The following is a 16,766-nucleotide window of genomic DNA, read 5'->3' as shown; positions in this document are numbered from 1 at the left end:
CCCTAACTTAACCCTAACCAAATGGCATTGACCACGCCTCCAGGTCTTTAGTTTACTCAAGTTAGGGAATAAGACCTGGTACTTAAGACACGCAAAATACAGCCCGAAGGGCTGTATTTTACTTAACTTAAGACCTGGATGCTTATGCAATTTATATTTCCATGTGGGGGGGGGGGGGGGGGGGGTGCATCAGCTAGGTACAGTACAGTACAGTACAGTACAGTACAGTACAGTACAGTACAGTACAGTACAGTACAGTACAGTACAGTACAGTACAGTACAGTACAGTACCACTCACTTCAGACGGGTCCGATTATTTTGTGTGTGTTGAGTACTATAGTGTCTGGTGTTTTGTAGCGGTTAGGTGTTTGTATGTATAACTCTTTGGAAAGATTCAATAAAAAGATATTTGAATAATAAGAGTATGAAGTAACACATGAAAATGTTTGTATACAAATTGGTTTTTCCAAATAGAATGTTGCATGGAACGTTTTCGGGCAATATAAAATAAAGTGTCCAAAGCATTAGCTACTGTACGTCTAGTCTGCCAACCTGTGGATTATTTATAATAAAATATATTCATGATAGTAAATAACAATATCATAAAGCAGTGGTTCCCAAAGTGGGGTCCGGGGACCCCCAGGGGTCCTTGAGGGAGTTCCAGGGGGTCCCCAGCTAAATGATATAGTTAGTAACCAAAAGGACCCTCATACTGTAGGTCTGTAACTCAGAGTGTACAAATGGAACCATTATATTGTACAACTCTCAGAGTTGTACAATACATCTGGGACTGTGTAATACAATAAATCATTGTCTTCGTGTAAGTAATCAACTGGGGAAGTTTCATGGTATTAATTAAATTTGTACCTATTCACCTACAACGTATATGCCTACTATAGGTGGAAATTACAAAATGTGTGATTATTATGAAAAAGCTACTCCTGTGGAAGGGTTATCATATATTAATTTACTTATATTGATCCTATAAACAATTGAATATAGGTTTGGTATGGTTTTGCCCACTCAATTCATAATTAACGTTCCAGTTTTGGAGGTCTGGCTCATGGACTAAAATGTGGTTCTGAACCGAACCGGTTCCCAACCGGTGGAAAAGGGGCCTGAATGTCAAAGAAAGGCCAAGAGCTCAGTAGTTACGAGCACGAACACACACACAAATGTGTATATTCACACAAATATTAGTATATTTTATGTGCGCGTGTGTGCGCGCGCAACTTCATGCATGCGTGTTTGTATGCAACTACTGAGCTCTTGGCCTTGTTCGAGTCTTTGATCCAGGTGATCTGTGTCCTTATCTCTTCCCTTCACATATCCTCACAGACTGTCTTTCCCTCACAAATGAATTAATTATGAGACAGACATCTCACTGTGTTCAAGACTCTGGCCTCAGTACACAGATGCAACATAACCGCTTATGAGGGAGTGCTTGTCTAATCAAGCTTCCCTCTCCCTTTCCTGGGCCTAGTTCCTGCCATTTCTAAGGAGAAAGCTCCACTCCTGCTGTGTTCCTCTGAGGGGTAAGAGCTGTTCCTTTGTGCCTTCAACTGTGGGTGATTCAAATTCAGAGAAGTGCAGCACTTATCCATGGTCCCTCACAAATATTTGCAACCTGCCAAAATGGTTACAGCAGTAGTGTTAGAAAACGAAGTGTCATCCACACACATTCGTCCCAGATGCCATTGAATGGGGGTCTGTAGAGTAATATGCATGTCAAACTGGTGGTACTTGAAATTAAAACTGATTGAGAATCTCTGCTGGAGCCGTACAAAACTTTTCTTATATGAGAGTCCTTGGCATACTAGTGTATATTTACAAATACGGATCCGTGGGCTAATTAGTGTCAATTTGGGGGTCCTTGTCCTGTCTTTTTTGGGAACCGCGGTTATACAGTGTCCCCTTCTCCCAGGAATCAGATCGTTGCACAACACGGACGCTCTGATGCAACACTGCAGCCATGTTCCACCTGGAAATACATTATTTTGGGGTGGGGGAATGATGTCATGCTGATTCAGTGCATCGACTTCTGTGTTTTTCTTTCCGTTTATGAAACCATATAAAAATAAAAGTTCCTTCCGTGTGTTTCCCTTCTCCTTTTCCTCGACCTTTCCTCACAGACGAGAGAGAGAGAGAGCTGAAGACGGTGACTTAATTTTAAAAAATCTTCTAAATCCTGACCCCTTTTCTGTATCAGTGGTGCTCAATATTTCATGTCAAAGGGCCCCAACAATTATATGAAATATGACTAAGATTTGAGTTAAAATGTTCACTAGACTAACATATTCAAAGATTTTGAGGCACATTTTCACAATTTTTCAAAAATAGCAGACCTACAAGTTCATAGCACGGCACTCGATATTGAATTTTGTTGTTATTTTTGTTATTCATGTTTATGAATTGACTACATAGGACCCTAATGGAAACAAGACTGCAAGGACTTTCTTTTTGCTTCGTTCGTTTTAGACCGCCTGACTGTACCCTACCCTTAGTACCCTGTACGGTTTACATTTAGTTCTAATAAAGTATTCAATCGATCATTCAATAGGTAAACGATAGAAATCATAAAATCGTGGTGCAAATCTTAAAATATTCTTTCAGAGCGGACGTTTTTAACTCAAATATTTGCTTCTGGGGGACGTCCCTGGAACAACATATTTTCAGATGGGGGTCGGCGGCCAAATACAGATAATTCCGGGGGTCCTTATTTGAAAAAGGTTGAGCACCACCGACATAGAAACATAGGGTTTTCAGAAAACTGTCAGGATTTAGAAGCCTTTTTTTGTGTGTGGGGTCCGGGGACCCCCAGGGGTCCTTGGGGGAGTTCCAGGGGGTCGCCAGCTAAATGATAGTTAGTAACCAAAAGGACCCTTACGGGGCTCCACTGGGCGCAACGCGACGCTGACGTGCCTGGTGGAGCCCCGGTGTTATGGGTCTGTAACTCTGAGAGTGTACAAAAGGAACCAAATGGACCAGAATTAGCATTGACTTTACAATATAAATTGGGGGTCAAAGAGCTAGAAATGCCAATAAATGGGGGTCTGTAGACTAATATGCATGTCAAACTGGGGGTCCTTGAAATTAAACGGGTTGAGAATCACTGCTAGAGCCGTAACAATTTTCTCTTATATGGGGGTCCCTTGCGTATCTTTTTAAATGGGGGCTAATTAGTGTCAATTTGGGGGCCCTTGATTTAGATGGCATATTATGTAGACATATCATTCTATAGTATATACGTATAGTTTCATTGTACAGATATTCTACTGTTAGTTGGATGGATGTTTCTATGTCAGTGGTGCTCAACCTTTTTCATGTCAAGGACCCCCAAAAATATATATATTTGGCCCCGGACTCCCATCTCAAAATATGTTGTTCCAGGGACACCCCAGACATATACAGATTTGAGTTCAAAACACTCGCTCTGAAAGAATAATATGTTCAAAGATCTGCGCCACATTTTCACGAGTTTTCAAAAATAGCAGACCTACAAGCTCGTAGCAAAAAAAAAATGCTTTAAACTGTAAAGTCTGAATTGTAGTCGAGGCACTCACGGAATGACGATGTCTTCTTTCTTGCCACATTTGGCACACAGCTCCAGCTGGAGGGCGCAGGGCCTGCACATCACATGGTACGCGTCCTTCACCGTCTTCTGACAACATTTCACACTGAAACGACGAGACACGAGACGTGAAAATCAACACACCAGTGCTGTAAAAAGTACTCGATTGTTTTACTTAAGCAAAAGTATACCAATACTGCAATTTAGAACTACTTCGTTACAAGTAAAAGTACGGAATTGAAAATGTACTTGAGTAAAAGTACAAAAGTATCGGCATCAAAATGTGCTTAAAGTACTACAAGTAAAAGTACTCATATTGCAGAACGTCCCATTTTACAAGTGCAACATCTATTGAAAATAGCAGATCTGTTCAAGTGGCATAGACAATACATAGACAAAGTGTTGTGGCCATATTGGAGTGATGCCTGCAGCACTACCGCTGCGCCATCTAGTGGCGATTCCAAATATTTGAGGAGTGTCGCCTCTTTATATAGAATCTCTTTGGTCTTACTGAGACAACGTGTAGTCCAGGAAGGAAGTGAGAACCGTGTCTGTGACATCACATACCAAAATATCAAAAACGGCATGTTAAGACGGATACAAACCCCAGGAAAGTGTTTGTCTCCCAAACATCATTAAAATAAGATCTGGTTGCAAAAGGGGTGAAGTGGAAATAGCTTATAATGTCCATACATTTTCAACCATTTTTCAAAAATAGTAGAAATAGTACACATCTACAAGCTTAAAAAGTGACGTGTTGTAAGCTTGTAGATCAACTATTTCTGTTATTTTGTATGTATGTTTTCCTATTTACTGTCACCTTATCCATGCTGGTGGGCAGACACCTCTCATTTTCGTTTTTCCCAATAAATAATGACGCCCTACTTGATCATGCTACAGCATGGCCAGAGTTGGGTGTAACGAGTAACGGAAAATATCGTTACTGTAACGACACTACTTTGGTCGGTAGCGAGTAATATAACGACACTACTCCTCCAAAATTGATAATCACACTACAGTTACTGGTCGCTTTAGCGCTGCCGTTACTCGCTACTTGCATCATGTGGCTGCTTTCAGCAGTGTTGCTTTAGAGAATAATGCACACAACGGAGATGAGTTGAACATGAACACTAATGGTGCGCTGGCAACGCAGTACGCAGTACGGACTAGAACATGTCAAACCGGTGTCAGATCATCAGCAGCACAGCATTTTTCGTTACTGTCGTGGACTCGTAGGGTGGCCAGACGTCCGGTTTTAGACCCACTTTTCCTCCTCCCAACTCAACCTCTGGCCGGACACATCATTGTCCGTTTTTTTGTGATATAGCCTACAGTGCTTGTGTCATAACTGTCATTTAAGTCGTCTCTGTATTAAAATCTCCGTAGCACTTTTCCGCTGCACAGAAAGCTCCCAGTCTCCCCACTGTCACAGAGACGGAGCAGGCGTTGGGGTGTTGCCATGTCCGCTTATTACAAGCGACTTTGGGCTTGTTTTATGATAGCCCAGTCAGGCTTCTTTTGGGCTGTTTTCATAGACATGGCTGCTTGTTTCTCTTCTAAAACCTGGCAAGGGTCTGTTTGTTTGTTGTAGAACGTGTGCTCTCACAATCACTAGTTAGTTAATGTAGAGATAAATAAACCAAATATGCCGAAATGAAAAACTACATTTAATGAGCAATGGAGCAGGGGACTCCACATCATAAAGAAAGGGATCCTAAAGCACTGTGAACATAATTATAGTCTACTGATTTATCTCAGTCTCATTATTTTATTTGAATATATATTGTTGGGAAAGTTAATATTTGCCTAGAACCACGTGGTACAGTGGTTTTCAACCATTTTCATATCAAGGTCCAGTATGTATTCTGCATTTTAGCCATGGACCACCATTTGATGAGATTTGGCCTCACAGACCCCAAACTAAATATTATATTGTTGTGTGGCAGTTCAGTGCAAATTATTTGACAATGCATCTCAGGCGATTTTATGGAGTAACGCAAAAGTAATGTAACGAGTAATGTAACTAGTTACTTTCTCCAGGGAGTAATAAAGTAATGTAAGGCATTACTTTTTTCAAAAGTAATATGTAATATGTAGTGCCTTACTTTTATGAGTAACAGACCCCAACTCTGAGCATGGCACAAAAGCATCAAAAGCTGAAAGTATAGCAGATCCACACAAGCTCAAAACGCAGTGCGATGCCACGTGTTTAATACTGTAAGCTTAATAGCTTATAGATCTGAATTTGAATCCTGAAAAATAAACAGTATTCATTTGGACATGAGGTTTTCCATCCCAGAGACGATCACTAAGGGCCGATTCATACTCCTATTTTACCGCTGTTTCGGCGCTGTAGTGCCGAAATGATTTCGGCTCGTCAGGAATTTTCAGTAGCCAACTTTAGGACGGTACCCGCACCCCCGAACCTCAAATGACGTCACATTGTAGGCTCTAGAGAGCCGAACCGACTTTTATTCGGCTCTAAAATAAGAGTATGAATCGCGCCTAAGCCTGATCAAAAGCAGTGTATTTTGAGGCTGTTCATTTTTGGCAAAAGTTTTCACAAAATGTTCAAAAACACTGCTTTGCATGTCTGCTTAAACCCTACAAGATACAAGATATCCAACGCGTTCACAGACTTACATTACCGTTAAAATTCCAAGAATGAACAGTGAACAAGGAAAGACTGCTTTCATCTTTTACGCTCCAGACAAATGGCAGAAAATACAGGACTCACTCGAGCAGTGGTTCCCAAACTTTTTCATGTCAAGGACCCCCAAATTGACACTATTAGACCGCGGACTCCCATTTGAAAACATATGCCAGGGACCCCCATAAGAGAAGAGTTTTATGGCTCTAGCAGTGATTCTCAACCAGTTTAATTTCAAGGACCCCCAGTTTTACATTAATTTAGGCTATGGAACCCCCCTTTAATGGCATTTCTATCTCTGGGACCCCAATTTATATTGTAAAATCAATGTTACCGGTAATTTAGTGTGTACAAATGGAACATTTGGTTCCAAACTATCATTTAGCTGGGGATCCAAGGGGTCCCCGGACCACAGTTTGGCAACCACTCCTATACAGTTCTCAAAGTGGGGTCGGGGGACCCCCAGTGGTCCTTGAGGGAGTTCCAAAGGGTCCCCAGCTATATAATAGATAGTTAGGAACCAAATGGACCTTTATGAGTCGTCTGTAACTCAAATTGGGTTCTCAGAGATATAAATGCCATTAAATGGGGGTCCATACCGTAGCCTAATGCATGTCAAACTGGGGGTCCTTGAAATTAAAATGGTTGAGAATTACTGCTAGAGCCGCAAACATCTTGGGGGTCCCTGGCATATCTCTTCAAATGTAATGGGGGCATGCGGGCAAATAAGCATCAATTTGGGGGTCCTTGACATAAAAAGGTTTGAGAACCATTGATTTAAGTTTTAACTGTTTTCTGTAAACTGCAGTGTATTTAGTTAGCATCCTATAAATGTCCACTATATTTCACCTGATGTAAAATTATTTGTTTGTTGTACTCAGGGCGTCCTTGAGTCCTTGGGTCTTCCCTGATATGAAAACGTTCCTCACCATTTGCGGGCCTGTGTCAGCGGCTTGTATTTGCTGTACTTGACTTTCCATTCCAGAACCTCTTTACACCGCTGGCAGAGACCCTCGTGGATCTTGGAATTGGCTGCCTACAACGGACGGCAGATCAGATTCAGATCAGCGGAGCACCAAACACCGAGGTTACGTTCATTCATTTACATTCGTTTGGATTTAAATATTTATGAACAGTTTGCAGAATTACAGTACATTTCAAGCACAAACTCAATACAAAGACTGTTAGCTGTGAGTGGACGACCCAATTAAGCATTACACTTGTTTACAAGAGGGTCCACTTCTATATACGGTAGTTAAAGAACAGAACAGGAATTCATCATAAAGGAAGCAAAAAGGGAAAAGAAACATATACTACAGTGAGGGGGAAAAGGGGGGGGCGGTGGTGAGGGATTCAGATTTTATGGGGGCCATAATTGCAGCCTTCCGTAGGTGCCCTTTGAGAGTGGTTTTGAAGGAGTCAAGGGATTCACATTGGTTGGTAGTCATTGAGAATACAAATAACCAATTTCAACATTGAGGTGCCCAATCTTCCAGTTAAGGCCCCGTAAAAACGTAGTTTACCTTAATCCATAATGGGATGAATCCATTCATCCCATTATGACCGTTTTCTTTTTAACATATTTTTTCTCCCTAACAGGTTACCATGACATCAAACATTCTATATAATACTGATCCTGACACAAACTGTTTTACTCAGCTTAAACAGGCTAATATTGGAACATCTGGTTACTATACTGAGAGTGAACTTAAATCCTCTGTTGAAGATCAAAACATGAAAAGTGATTTTTCCATCATTCACTTCAATGTTCGCAGCCTAAAGGCAAATTATGACACTTTATCCCTTTTTTTGACCAAACTTGATTTCTCATTTAAAGCAATCGGACTAACTGAAACTTGGCTAATGCTGATTTATACGAATTTAATAACTATAACCATATATACAGATACAGAGAAGACAAAGGGGGAGGGGGGGTCTCTTTATATCTCAATATTAATCTGGTGTATAAAGAAAGACGTGATATCGAAAACTACTTAATCTCCTCTGCTGAAGCTGTGTTTGTTGAAAAAGAAACAGTCCATTATTGCATGCATATATAGACCACCTAGCTCTGCTCTAGTCTGCCTGATTTCAATAGTGACTTAGCAAAGGTACTTGACATTCTTTCTAAAGAAGGGAAACACTGTTATCTAATGGGTGATCTGAATATCAACATTGCTAACATGACTAATAATCTAACAAAGGATTTTATTGATACAATGTACTGATAGATAATATTAATATTTTTTACAAATGTGTTGGGTGACAACTGACAACAGTAAGTCAGGGGTCCTGCATGGAGGTTGCTGATCATTGTCCAATCTTTCTAATAGCATTCAAGGAACATATAGAGAGTCTATAGAGTCTACTCTATATCCCGGACCCAAATATAAGAGAACGTTTAATGTAGCAAACACCGCTAAATTCGTGATCAGTGATCAGCAAGTATACATGGACAGATATCCTTACAGACAGAGTCTTATACTTTGTTTATAAAATCTATTTCTCAAGCCTTAGCCTATGATCTGTGTTTTTCCCTTAGACTGGTGCTTCCAAACCTCATCATAACCCAACTAAACCATGGATAACTTCAGCCATCATGAAATCCGTAAATACTAAACAGACTGTACAAAAAATATCTCCTTAGTCCAACACCGCATTTAATCATGCTCAATTAAAAATATATAGAAATAAATTAAATCACATCATTAGAGGAGCAAAAAAACATTATTATAATGAAGAACTCTCAAAACATAAAAATAATATGACTCTCCTTTGGAGAACAATCAATAGTATTCTCAACAAAAAAACAAAATGCAAAAAAAAATACCCACGTAATTTAAGGCTGATATGGGGGTTATTTCTGACCCTCAAGAAATTGCCAATAATTTTAACACCTTTTTTCTGAAGTTTGTCCTAATTTGGCTTCCAAGATTTCATCCAGTAACCACAATCCCCTTCAATTTATGAACTCTCCTATACTTGAAAATATGCCTTTTCCAATGGTATCAGAGGATGGGGTTTCGAAGACACTAATTGCTCTGAAAGATTCCTCACCAGGTTATGATTATATTGATAGTAAATTGTTGAAAACCATTCATGAGTATATTGTACAACCTCTTGTTCACATTTTCAACCTTTAATTGGAACAGGGAATAGTTCCCTCTGAACAAAAAATAGCCAAGATCATCCCTTTTATTGTTCTTTTTTTATTTTGATACAGTACATTTCCGTCCTTTCACTGTCCCTGTATTTTATCTGTATTCTAATGTTTAATATCTGCATGTTCAATATGATTGTTTTTTCTTTAAACAAACAAAAACCACTATGCATGTATAAACATGCCTGGAGAAGCCACTTGCAAGCCCCTGGAGGGTTTTTAGGCTTTCTCCTTCACATTTGTATTAACCCGAAATATTTTTGTATGTGAAACTAAACAAACAAATACCGTTTTGTCCCGACCAGACCCTTTGGTGTGGTTTGGGCTTTATGTATTATGTAGGACAGGCAGACAGACAGGTACCTTCACTGTAACAGTAGCCCCATATTTGTCAGACAGACAGACATGCAGGCAAACAGACAGAAAGACACAGACAGAGAGACAAAGACAGACAGACACCTTCACTGTAACAGTACTAGCTCCATATTTGTCAGACAGACAAGCAGATAGACAGGCAGACAGACAGACAGACAGACAGGTACCTTCACTGTGGCAGTAGCTCCATATTTGTCGTTCCTGTAGGCGAAGGAGTTCTGGTGCTTCTGCGCGCGAGACCGAGACACGTTGCCTTTCTGAGAACTCATTATTCTTATTATTATTTTATACTTTTAACAGATTCTGGAGGTTTAAAAATCACACTGTCTAGTTGTCATTCAAAGACACGCCTAACTATCTAGTATCTACCCGCGGCAACGCGAACACACTCACTTTGATGTGAAATTAAATACACGCTGTGTTCAATCAATGAAAACACAGTTTGGTGATTTTAAAGTTGTCAACAACACGCCACCAACACCAGCATGCTGGTCGCCGCCATGACACTTCCGGAGGGTGAGTGTTGCCAGGTTTTGCGAGAGAAACAAGCAACCATACTTAGACCATTTTAATCTTCATTCATTTACATTTTGAGAATAAAAACAGACACATCTTGCCCCAATGTCCCTGGCATAACATCTTTTCAGATGCGGGTCTGAAAACAAATACACATAGGCTAATTCTTTTGGGGGATCCTTGGCATGAAAATATTTGAGAACCACTGGTTTAACATGTAATTAGGAAACAAGGAAACCCCAACGTTTGAAATGTACCCATTCTATATACTATATAGAATGGGTACATTTCAAACGTTGATTGATTGATTTATTGTATTTCACACTATATAGTATATAGTGTGAAATACAATAAATCAATCAATCAATCAAATATTATTTACAAGCTAATTTACAGAAAATAAGCACACAGTCGTTTATAATCAGCGGACATGGCAACACTGGCGGCTGGGTTTATACGTCGTCGTACGACGGCGCCGCGCCTAAAAAAAAGTCAGATCTACAAGCTCGCCACGCGTTGCAGACGCGGCGCGTGGTGAGTTTGTAGGTCTGCTTTTTTTTGCCACGCGCGACACCGTCTCAAGGGCGAGGCATAAATTATGCTTTTTAAACCCGACAGAAAAGAAAAAAAAAACTAAAAACAGAAAACCCGGTTGGAACCGTCCCTTTAAAAGCGAACAACTTTTCTCTTCCGGAGCATTTATTTATTCTCTACATTCGGACTCCACTCTATCTACGAAAATACACTCTCCTATAAACAGCTGCCTGGGGTAACACCGGGTAAAATATAACTCCTTATTACAATCTAGCCTAAAGTGAAAATATAGCACGATCATTGTAATAATAACGTCGATCGTATAAGATAATGAATATGTACGCATAGATAATGATTACATAGACTATGTTTCTATCTATCCGAGCTGGCGGTTCATTGATCATAGCATCCATCCATATGGATTAATTTTATTATGACCTTTGGTTTTCATCATCACAAAAATGACCAGGAAAGTGTTCTTAAAAACCCGTTTGTTTATGTTATGGTTATTATAACCGCATAACAGTCTGAACGAATGGCAGCTGCTGCTGCTCCCTCAGACCCTCTAATAATGAGTCTAATTACTATTGTTTGAGTGAATCGTCCTAGTAAATGGTCTCCACTGCAGTCTCCTCTCCAGTAACCAGATCGATGGCACTCCAATCTTTAAAATAATAGCAGTGCAAATAAGGCAATACAGTCACTGAATACAGTGAGGACATGAATAACAACAAGAATTTGAAAAGCTCTTCAAAAAGCAAGAGTGTAGAAGTAGGTCTTGAGCTGTACGTACTTTAAAAATCACACCTGTGTGAACTGAGTGGTGCAACTCCCCTCTCTCCCCTCCTCTCTTTCTCATTAGCAGTGCAGCACTAATACTATCTCTCTCTCTCTCTCTGTTTCTGGCACAACAGTGCCCCTACTGGTAGTCAGTCATACTGGTGCTCATGAACACATACATAGGTGAACCAACACATAGGTGAACACAGACATTGCTGTTCTTTGGAGTGGTTGCACCACTCAAAAATTTCTATAGAGGCTGCCTGTCAAAGGTATAGTGGGAGTTTGTTCCATGCCGTTCCACACGGTGGCGCAGATTAGTTGCCAGATGTCCTTAGTGTGCCCACCTTTCCTGTTATACCATCAGGGTCCTACCAGCAGTCCAATGAGATAAATATACTTGCCGTATTTGTGCCGAACAGGTGTTCAGAGCGCCCGCCCCGCCCTGCCCCCCCATCCATCCATCCATCACGTCACGATGGACCAGAAGCAGGTGATCCTCCAGTTCCGCTTCCCCACGTTCGGAGACTCCATGCTGCAAAAGATGAACCTCCTCCGCCTCCAGCGGCGCTTCTGCGATGTCACGGTGCACGTCAACGAGCTGGAGGTCCCCGGCCACAAGGTGGTGCTGGCGGCCGGCTCGTCCTTCCTGCGCGACCAGTTCGTCCTGCAGCAGGCATGGATTCAAGTTCTCAGACAGTTTCAGTTAGCGATGCACCGAATATTCAGCCACCAAAACTATTCGGGCCAAATAGCGGAATATTCTGTATTCGGTTCGGTTGATTTTTGAATGGTACAAAAACTGGTATGAAAAAAAAAATATATATATATAATATTAATCATATTAGTTTATTCGTTATTCTGTTTTCGGCCAACCATTTCCTATATTCGGTATTCAGTTTCGGCCAAGAATTTCCCATTCGGTGCATCCCTTCCCTTTCATTCATTTGGATTCCATAGAACAGTGTTTCCCAAACTCTTTCAATGCCCACGTTGACACTAATTAGCCTGCGCACCCCCCATTTGAAAACATATGCCAGGGACCCTCATAAAAGAAGATTTTTTACAGCTCAGTGATTCTCATAACCTGTGTAATTTCAAGGACCCACCCATACGGTCCCCCATTTAATGGAATTTATATCTCTGAGACCCCAATTTATATTGTAAAATCAATGTTAATTTAACTCTGTGTACACATGAAACCAAATGGACCCGTCCATTTCGTTCCGTTTGTACACTCTTTCTGAGTTACAGACCCATAAGGGTCCATTTGGTTCCAAACTATCCTTTAGCTGGGGACCCCCTGGAACTCCCTTAAGGACCCCTGGGGGTCCCCGGACCCCAATTTGGGAACCACTGCCATAAAGAAGCCAGTCTTCTAATCTAAGGAAGCATGTTGGGCAGCGGAAAGAGCCGATGTACAAGGTCTCAATGCGCTTGTGGATCGGCTATTTCCGGGTTGTCATTATAAGATTAGAGCATTTGAAGTGGTCAAGCTCACAATATGTTCGGAAGCGTCTTCCATAATACAACCGTAATAGTCTGGGATATTTCATATAAAAGCAATTAAAGATTAAAGCCTCAGTCTGTGATTTCTTCACCTGGTTGGCTTGGCAGTACAGTATGTACTGTACAACAGCAAGGGGCAATATTACTAAAACATCATAATGTTACGTCTTGTCTTAATTGTTCAGGAAACGGCACTATAGTGTGTGTGGTTTCGCAAATGTGCAAATTAGGACTTGGCCATACAAACATTTTCAGTCGTGAGATTTGATTTAGCTTTTCATCCATGAGCAGGAGAGACGTGCAGAGAGAGTTAGAGGGGCAGGGGCTGTACTCCCGTAAGAGGGAAACTTGGACAAAAAGAGCGAAAATAGCAGATCTACAAGCTGTTGAGAGCTTGTAGATCAGCTACTTTCGGGGCGCAACCCAGCACTCTTTAGCTAGTGGAGATGTGGTGTGTACGACATGGATTTCGAAACAAATTTGTTCAACGCAAAATACTGTGTTCAAGTTCTGGAGACTTCGGGAAAAAAAGCAATTCTCCTGATTGCTACCTTCCGGTATGTGGCATGGAAAAGTAGTGGCATTTAGCATTTCTTTCACCGGGTAGTAAAAGCTACATTCGTGGTCTGGAAAGGGCAGATGTTTTACAGACGGGTAAAAGGGCAGGGGCTGAAGAAGCCCCCCCTTTGATGTCTATTATGTATGTCCCTGAGCAGGAGTCTGGGGAGGTGCAGATCTCCATGAGCCAGGAGGCCGAGGTGGGCCGGCGGCTGCTGCTCTCCTGCTACACGGGACAGCTGGAGTTCCCCGAGCTGGAGCTGGTGCATTACCTGACCGTGGCCAGGTATAGTAGGAGAAGAGAAGAGACCCCTATGGCTGTGCCGTTTGTGAAACAAGATATTGTAAATATCTGGAAAAACACGGTTATTTCTAGCCTATTGAAAATAAGATAAGAGTGACCCCTATGAGTGTGCCGTGCCGTTTGTAATTAAGCTAAGAGAGACCCACGAGTGTGCCGTTTGTGGAACGAGCTTGGAGCTTCTACATTTTCTTTCCGTGCCCCGATCGACTTACGATGAGAACTATGCACAAAAGAGATCTGAGACCAGATTGTACTTCCTGTTTCTGTTTCAGTGGTTCTCAAACTATTTCATGTCAAGGACCCCCAGAAGTATCTGTATATGGCTGTGGACCCCCATCTGAAAATGTTTTGTCCCCCCCCCCCCCAGAATCAAATATTTGAGTTAAAAATGATGTGAAATAATATATATTCAAAGATGTGCACAAGATTAAAAATAGCTATGAGCTATGAGCTTGTAGATCTGATATTTTTCAAGCGGTTAAAAGCTAAGGTGACACAGATGCGTTCCAGGTATCAATGGGATAAAGATGATTGTGATTGTGTCCAGCTTCCTCCAGATGGGCCACATCGTGGAGCAGTGCACCCAAGCCCTGGACAAGTTCATCAAGCCGCCGAGGCCGCCTCAGCACCCCCTGCTGGAGGCAGAGGAGGACAACACGGGTACGCCTAATCACAATTATTTGAGATAATCGCCACAACGTTTTTGCATAATCGTCCGTCAGTCGTTTACTCGTTTCCATGTAGGAAAATGTCCGTACGTCTTCAAACATCTTTTCAAAAAATAGCAGATCTACAAGCTCAAGACAACACGTCACGCTTATAGATCAACTATTTCTGAAAGGGGAAACAGAAATACAAATTGTAGCGTTAATGTTCACTGCAAGAAGAAAAAACACAATTAAATCGTTAATCGCAATAATTTGTGTGTCAATTAATCGCCAACCTAAAATGTGTATTTGTGACAGGCCTAGACACGGGGAGGATGAGGGAAGAGACCGAGAGGAGGAGGAGGAGGAGGAAGGAGAAGGAGGAGGAGGGGGGGTTTTCCTCTCGGCCCTCCTGCCAGCAGGAACAGGAGTGTTCTTCTCAGACACACACTGTATATCAGGACGAGAAGGTTGAGCAGGTGGAGGATGATGACTGTGATGACTGTGATGATGACGACGACGACGATGATGATGATGTCATTATACAGCCCGAAACGCCTCCTCCGCCTCCTCAGAGCCTCAGGTGCATCCGCCGGGACGCGGCGGACAGCGGCATCACCATCGTGAAGGTAGAATCCGTGAACGACGTCGCGCCGGAAAACTCAATCTCCGCCGGTCACTTCCTCCCCAGCCGCAGCAGCTCCCCGCCGGCCGCCGCCGCTCTGCATTCCCCCGAACAACCCCAGCACTCGCTGATCAATTCTACCGTGGACGTGACTCGCGCCGGCGACATGGCGGCATTTCCGCCACACATGTCGTCGTCGTCGTTCCCTCTCAGCCCCGCTCCTCCCGCGTCCCCCCCTCCTCCCCCCGCGGGAAAGCAGGGCGGCGGCGGCCACCCCTCCGGTCACCCGCGGGGCTACGACAAACCCCTGCAGTGGTACCACCAGTGTCCCAAGTGCGCGCGCGTCTTCCGCCAGCTGGAGAACTACGCCAACCACCTGAAGATGCACAAGCTGTTCATGTGCCTGCTGTGCGGCAAGACCTTCACGCAGAAGGGCAACCTGCACCGCCACATGCGCGTCCACGCCGGCATCAAGCCGTTCCAGTGCAAGATCTGCGGCAAGACGTTCACGCAGAAGTGCTCGCTGCTGGACCACCTGAACCTGCACAGCGGCGACAAGCCCCACCGCTGCAACTACTGCGACATGGTGTTCGCCCACAAGCCCGTCCTCCGCAAGCACCTCAAGCAGATCCATGGCAAGACCAGCTTCGACAACGCCAACGAACGCAGCGGCCTGCACGACGGCGGCGGGGGGCTCGAGTTTGAGTTCGGCCAGGCGAAACCTTTATGTGGGTTGACTCCTCCTATATCTCACCAGGTCCACTCCTGCTCTCACCAGGCCCAGGACCTGTGCGTTGCACCAGACTCCCAGCACCAGACACTTCATTCAGGAGTGGTGGATTCTTGAGCCGCAATGGTTCTGCAGGCTCCTCTTGCGGCTTGAATGGTCCTCCTAAAGGCCTCACCGAGGCTTCCTCCTCGCGGAAGACACAGGCTGGGGCGCCAACCCATACTGCTCCCGGGTGTTGTCTACATTCCGGCTGTCACCCGTCTCTCCGGTGGTCATTAATCCTAAGCAAATTGTCTGTTTGTGTCTAACTTTCAATGTAGCTTTCATTATTGTGGATCGGTTTCTGTGAAATTCTTATGTATAGTAGATTGTTTTAGCTGCAATATCCCATGCCTTTGTTATACTTGAAATACTTGTGTCACTGAAACACAATAATTGCTGTTAGTTTATTGCAAGACGATGTATTAGGCTACCTGCTTTCATGTCATGTGAAGCATTGTCAAATGATAAATCATGCATTGCTATATTGTGTATCCACTGTAAGCCTTTCTAGGAATATTTATGTGAATGTGAATCAAATGTTAAAGATGTTAAAACGGGAAAAGCTTGAAAGAGGATGTATTCATGTAACCCGGAGTTCACGTTTTCATGACATCACATTTCAATCAGTACTGACTGAGTGGAAAATGTAATGCCAAAGTATGTATAATTTTATTTTCTTCATTATTTTATTTTTTGTTAACAAACTCAATATGGTTAACAGCTGGGTAAAATTTGGGGGGGGGGGGGAGAAGAAAGGAAACCGCT

At 42.6% G+C, this 16,766-nt stretch overlaps 2 protein-coding genes across 3 annotated transcripts; one reads left to right on the top strand and one right to left on the bottom strand.

Moving 5' to 3' along the window:
- Positions 1 to 3,559: 3,559 nt before the first annotated feature.
- Positions 3,560 to 10,260, bottom strand: cUnh9orf85 (chromosome Un C9orf85 homolog; the record flags this gene model as incomplete). The annotated part of the gene is made up of 3 exons (XM_080765992.1): positions 9,924 to 10,260; positions 7,151 to 7,257; positions 3,560 to 3,677 (listed from the first exon to the last, which is right to left on the bottom strand). Exons 1-3 carry the CDS (start codon positions 10,023 to 10,025, stop codon positions 3,560 to 3,562), a joined length of 327 nt encoding a protein of 108 aa, XP_080622118.1. The 5' UTR covers positions 10,026 to 10,260.
- Positions 10,261 to 12,018: 1,758 nt separating this feature from the next.
- On the top strand, positions 12,019 to 16,653 carry zbtb26 (zinc finger and BTB domain containing 26). Of its 2 annotated transcripts, none has more exons than XM_080765374.1 (4): positions 12,019 to 12,208; positions 13,812 to 13,939; positions 14,505 to 14,617; positions 14,923 to 16,653. In XM_080765374.1, the coding sequence occupies exons 1-4, from the start codon at positions 12,065 to 12,067 to the stop codon at positions 16,074 to 16,076; spliced, it is 1,539 nt and encodes a 512-aa protein (XP_080621500.1). In that variant the 5' UTR covers positions 12,019 to 12,064; the 3' UTR covers positions 16,077 to 16,653. The 2 variants fall into 2 exon arrangements, with proteins under 2 accessions (XP_080621500.1, XP_080621499.1); XM_080765373.1 differs by having other exon boundaries at positions 12,019 to 12,262.
- Positions 16,654 to 16,766: the final 113 nt, after the last annotated feature.

Source organism: Protomyctophum bolini (assembly GCF_963924005.1).
Source record: "Protomyctophum bolini genome assembly, chromosome: 6".
NCBI classification, from domain to species: domain Eukaryota; kingdom Metazoa; phylum Chordata; class Actinopteri; order Myctophiformes; family Myctophidae; genus Protomyctophum; species Protomyctophum bolini.
The sequence above is the reverse complement of the archived record's forward strand: the minus strand, read 5'-3'. Positions and strand labels throughout refer to the sequence as shown.

Bases quoted from the DNA above. Each gene is read 5' to 3' on its own strand.
- zbtb26 (XM_080765373.1), top strand. From the start codon at position 12,065: ATGGACCAGAAGCAGGTGATCCTCCAGTTCCGCTTCCCCACGTTCGGA. The intron at 12,263-13,811 runs GCATGGATTCAA...GTCCCTGAGCAG, and splicing joins ACCAGTTCGTCCTGCAGCAG to GAGTCTGGGGAGGTGCAGAT. The intron at 14,618-14,922 runs GTACGCCTAATC...TATTTGTGACAG, and splicing joins GGCAGAGGAGGACAACACGG to GCCTAGACACGGGGAGGATG.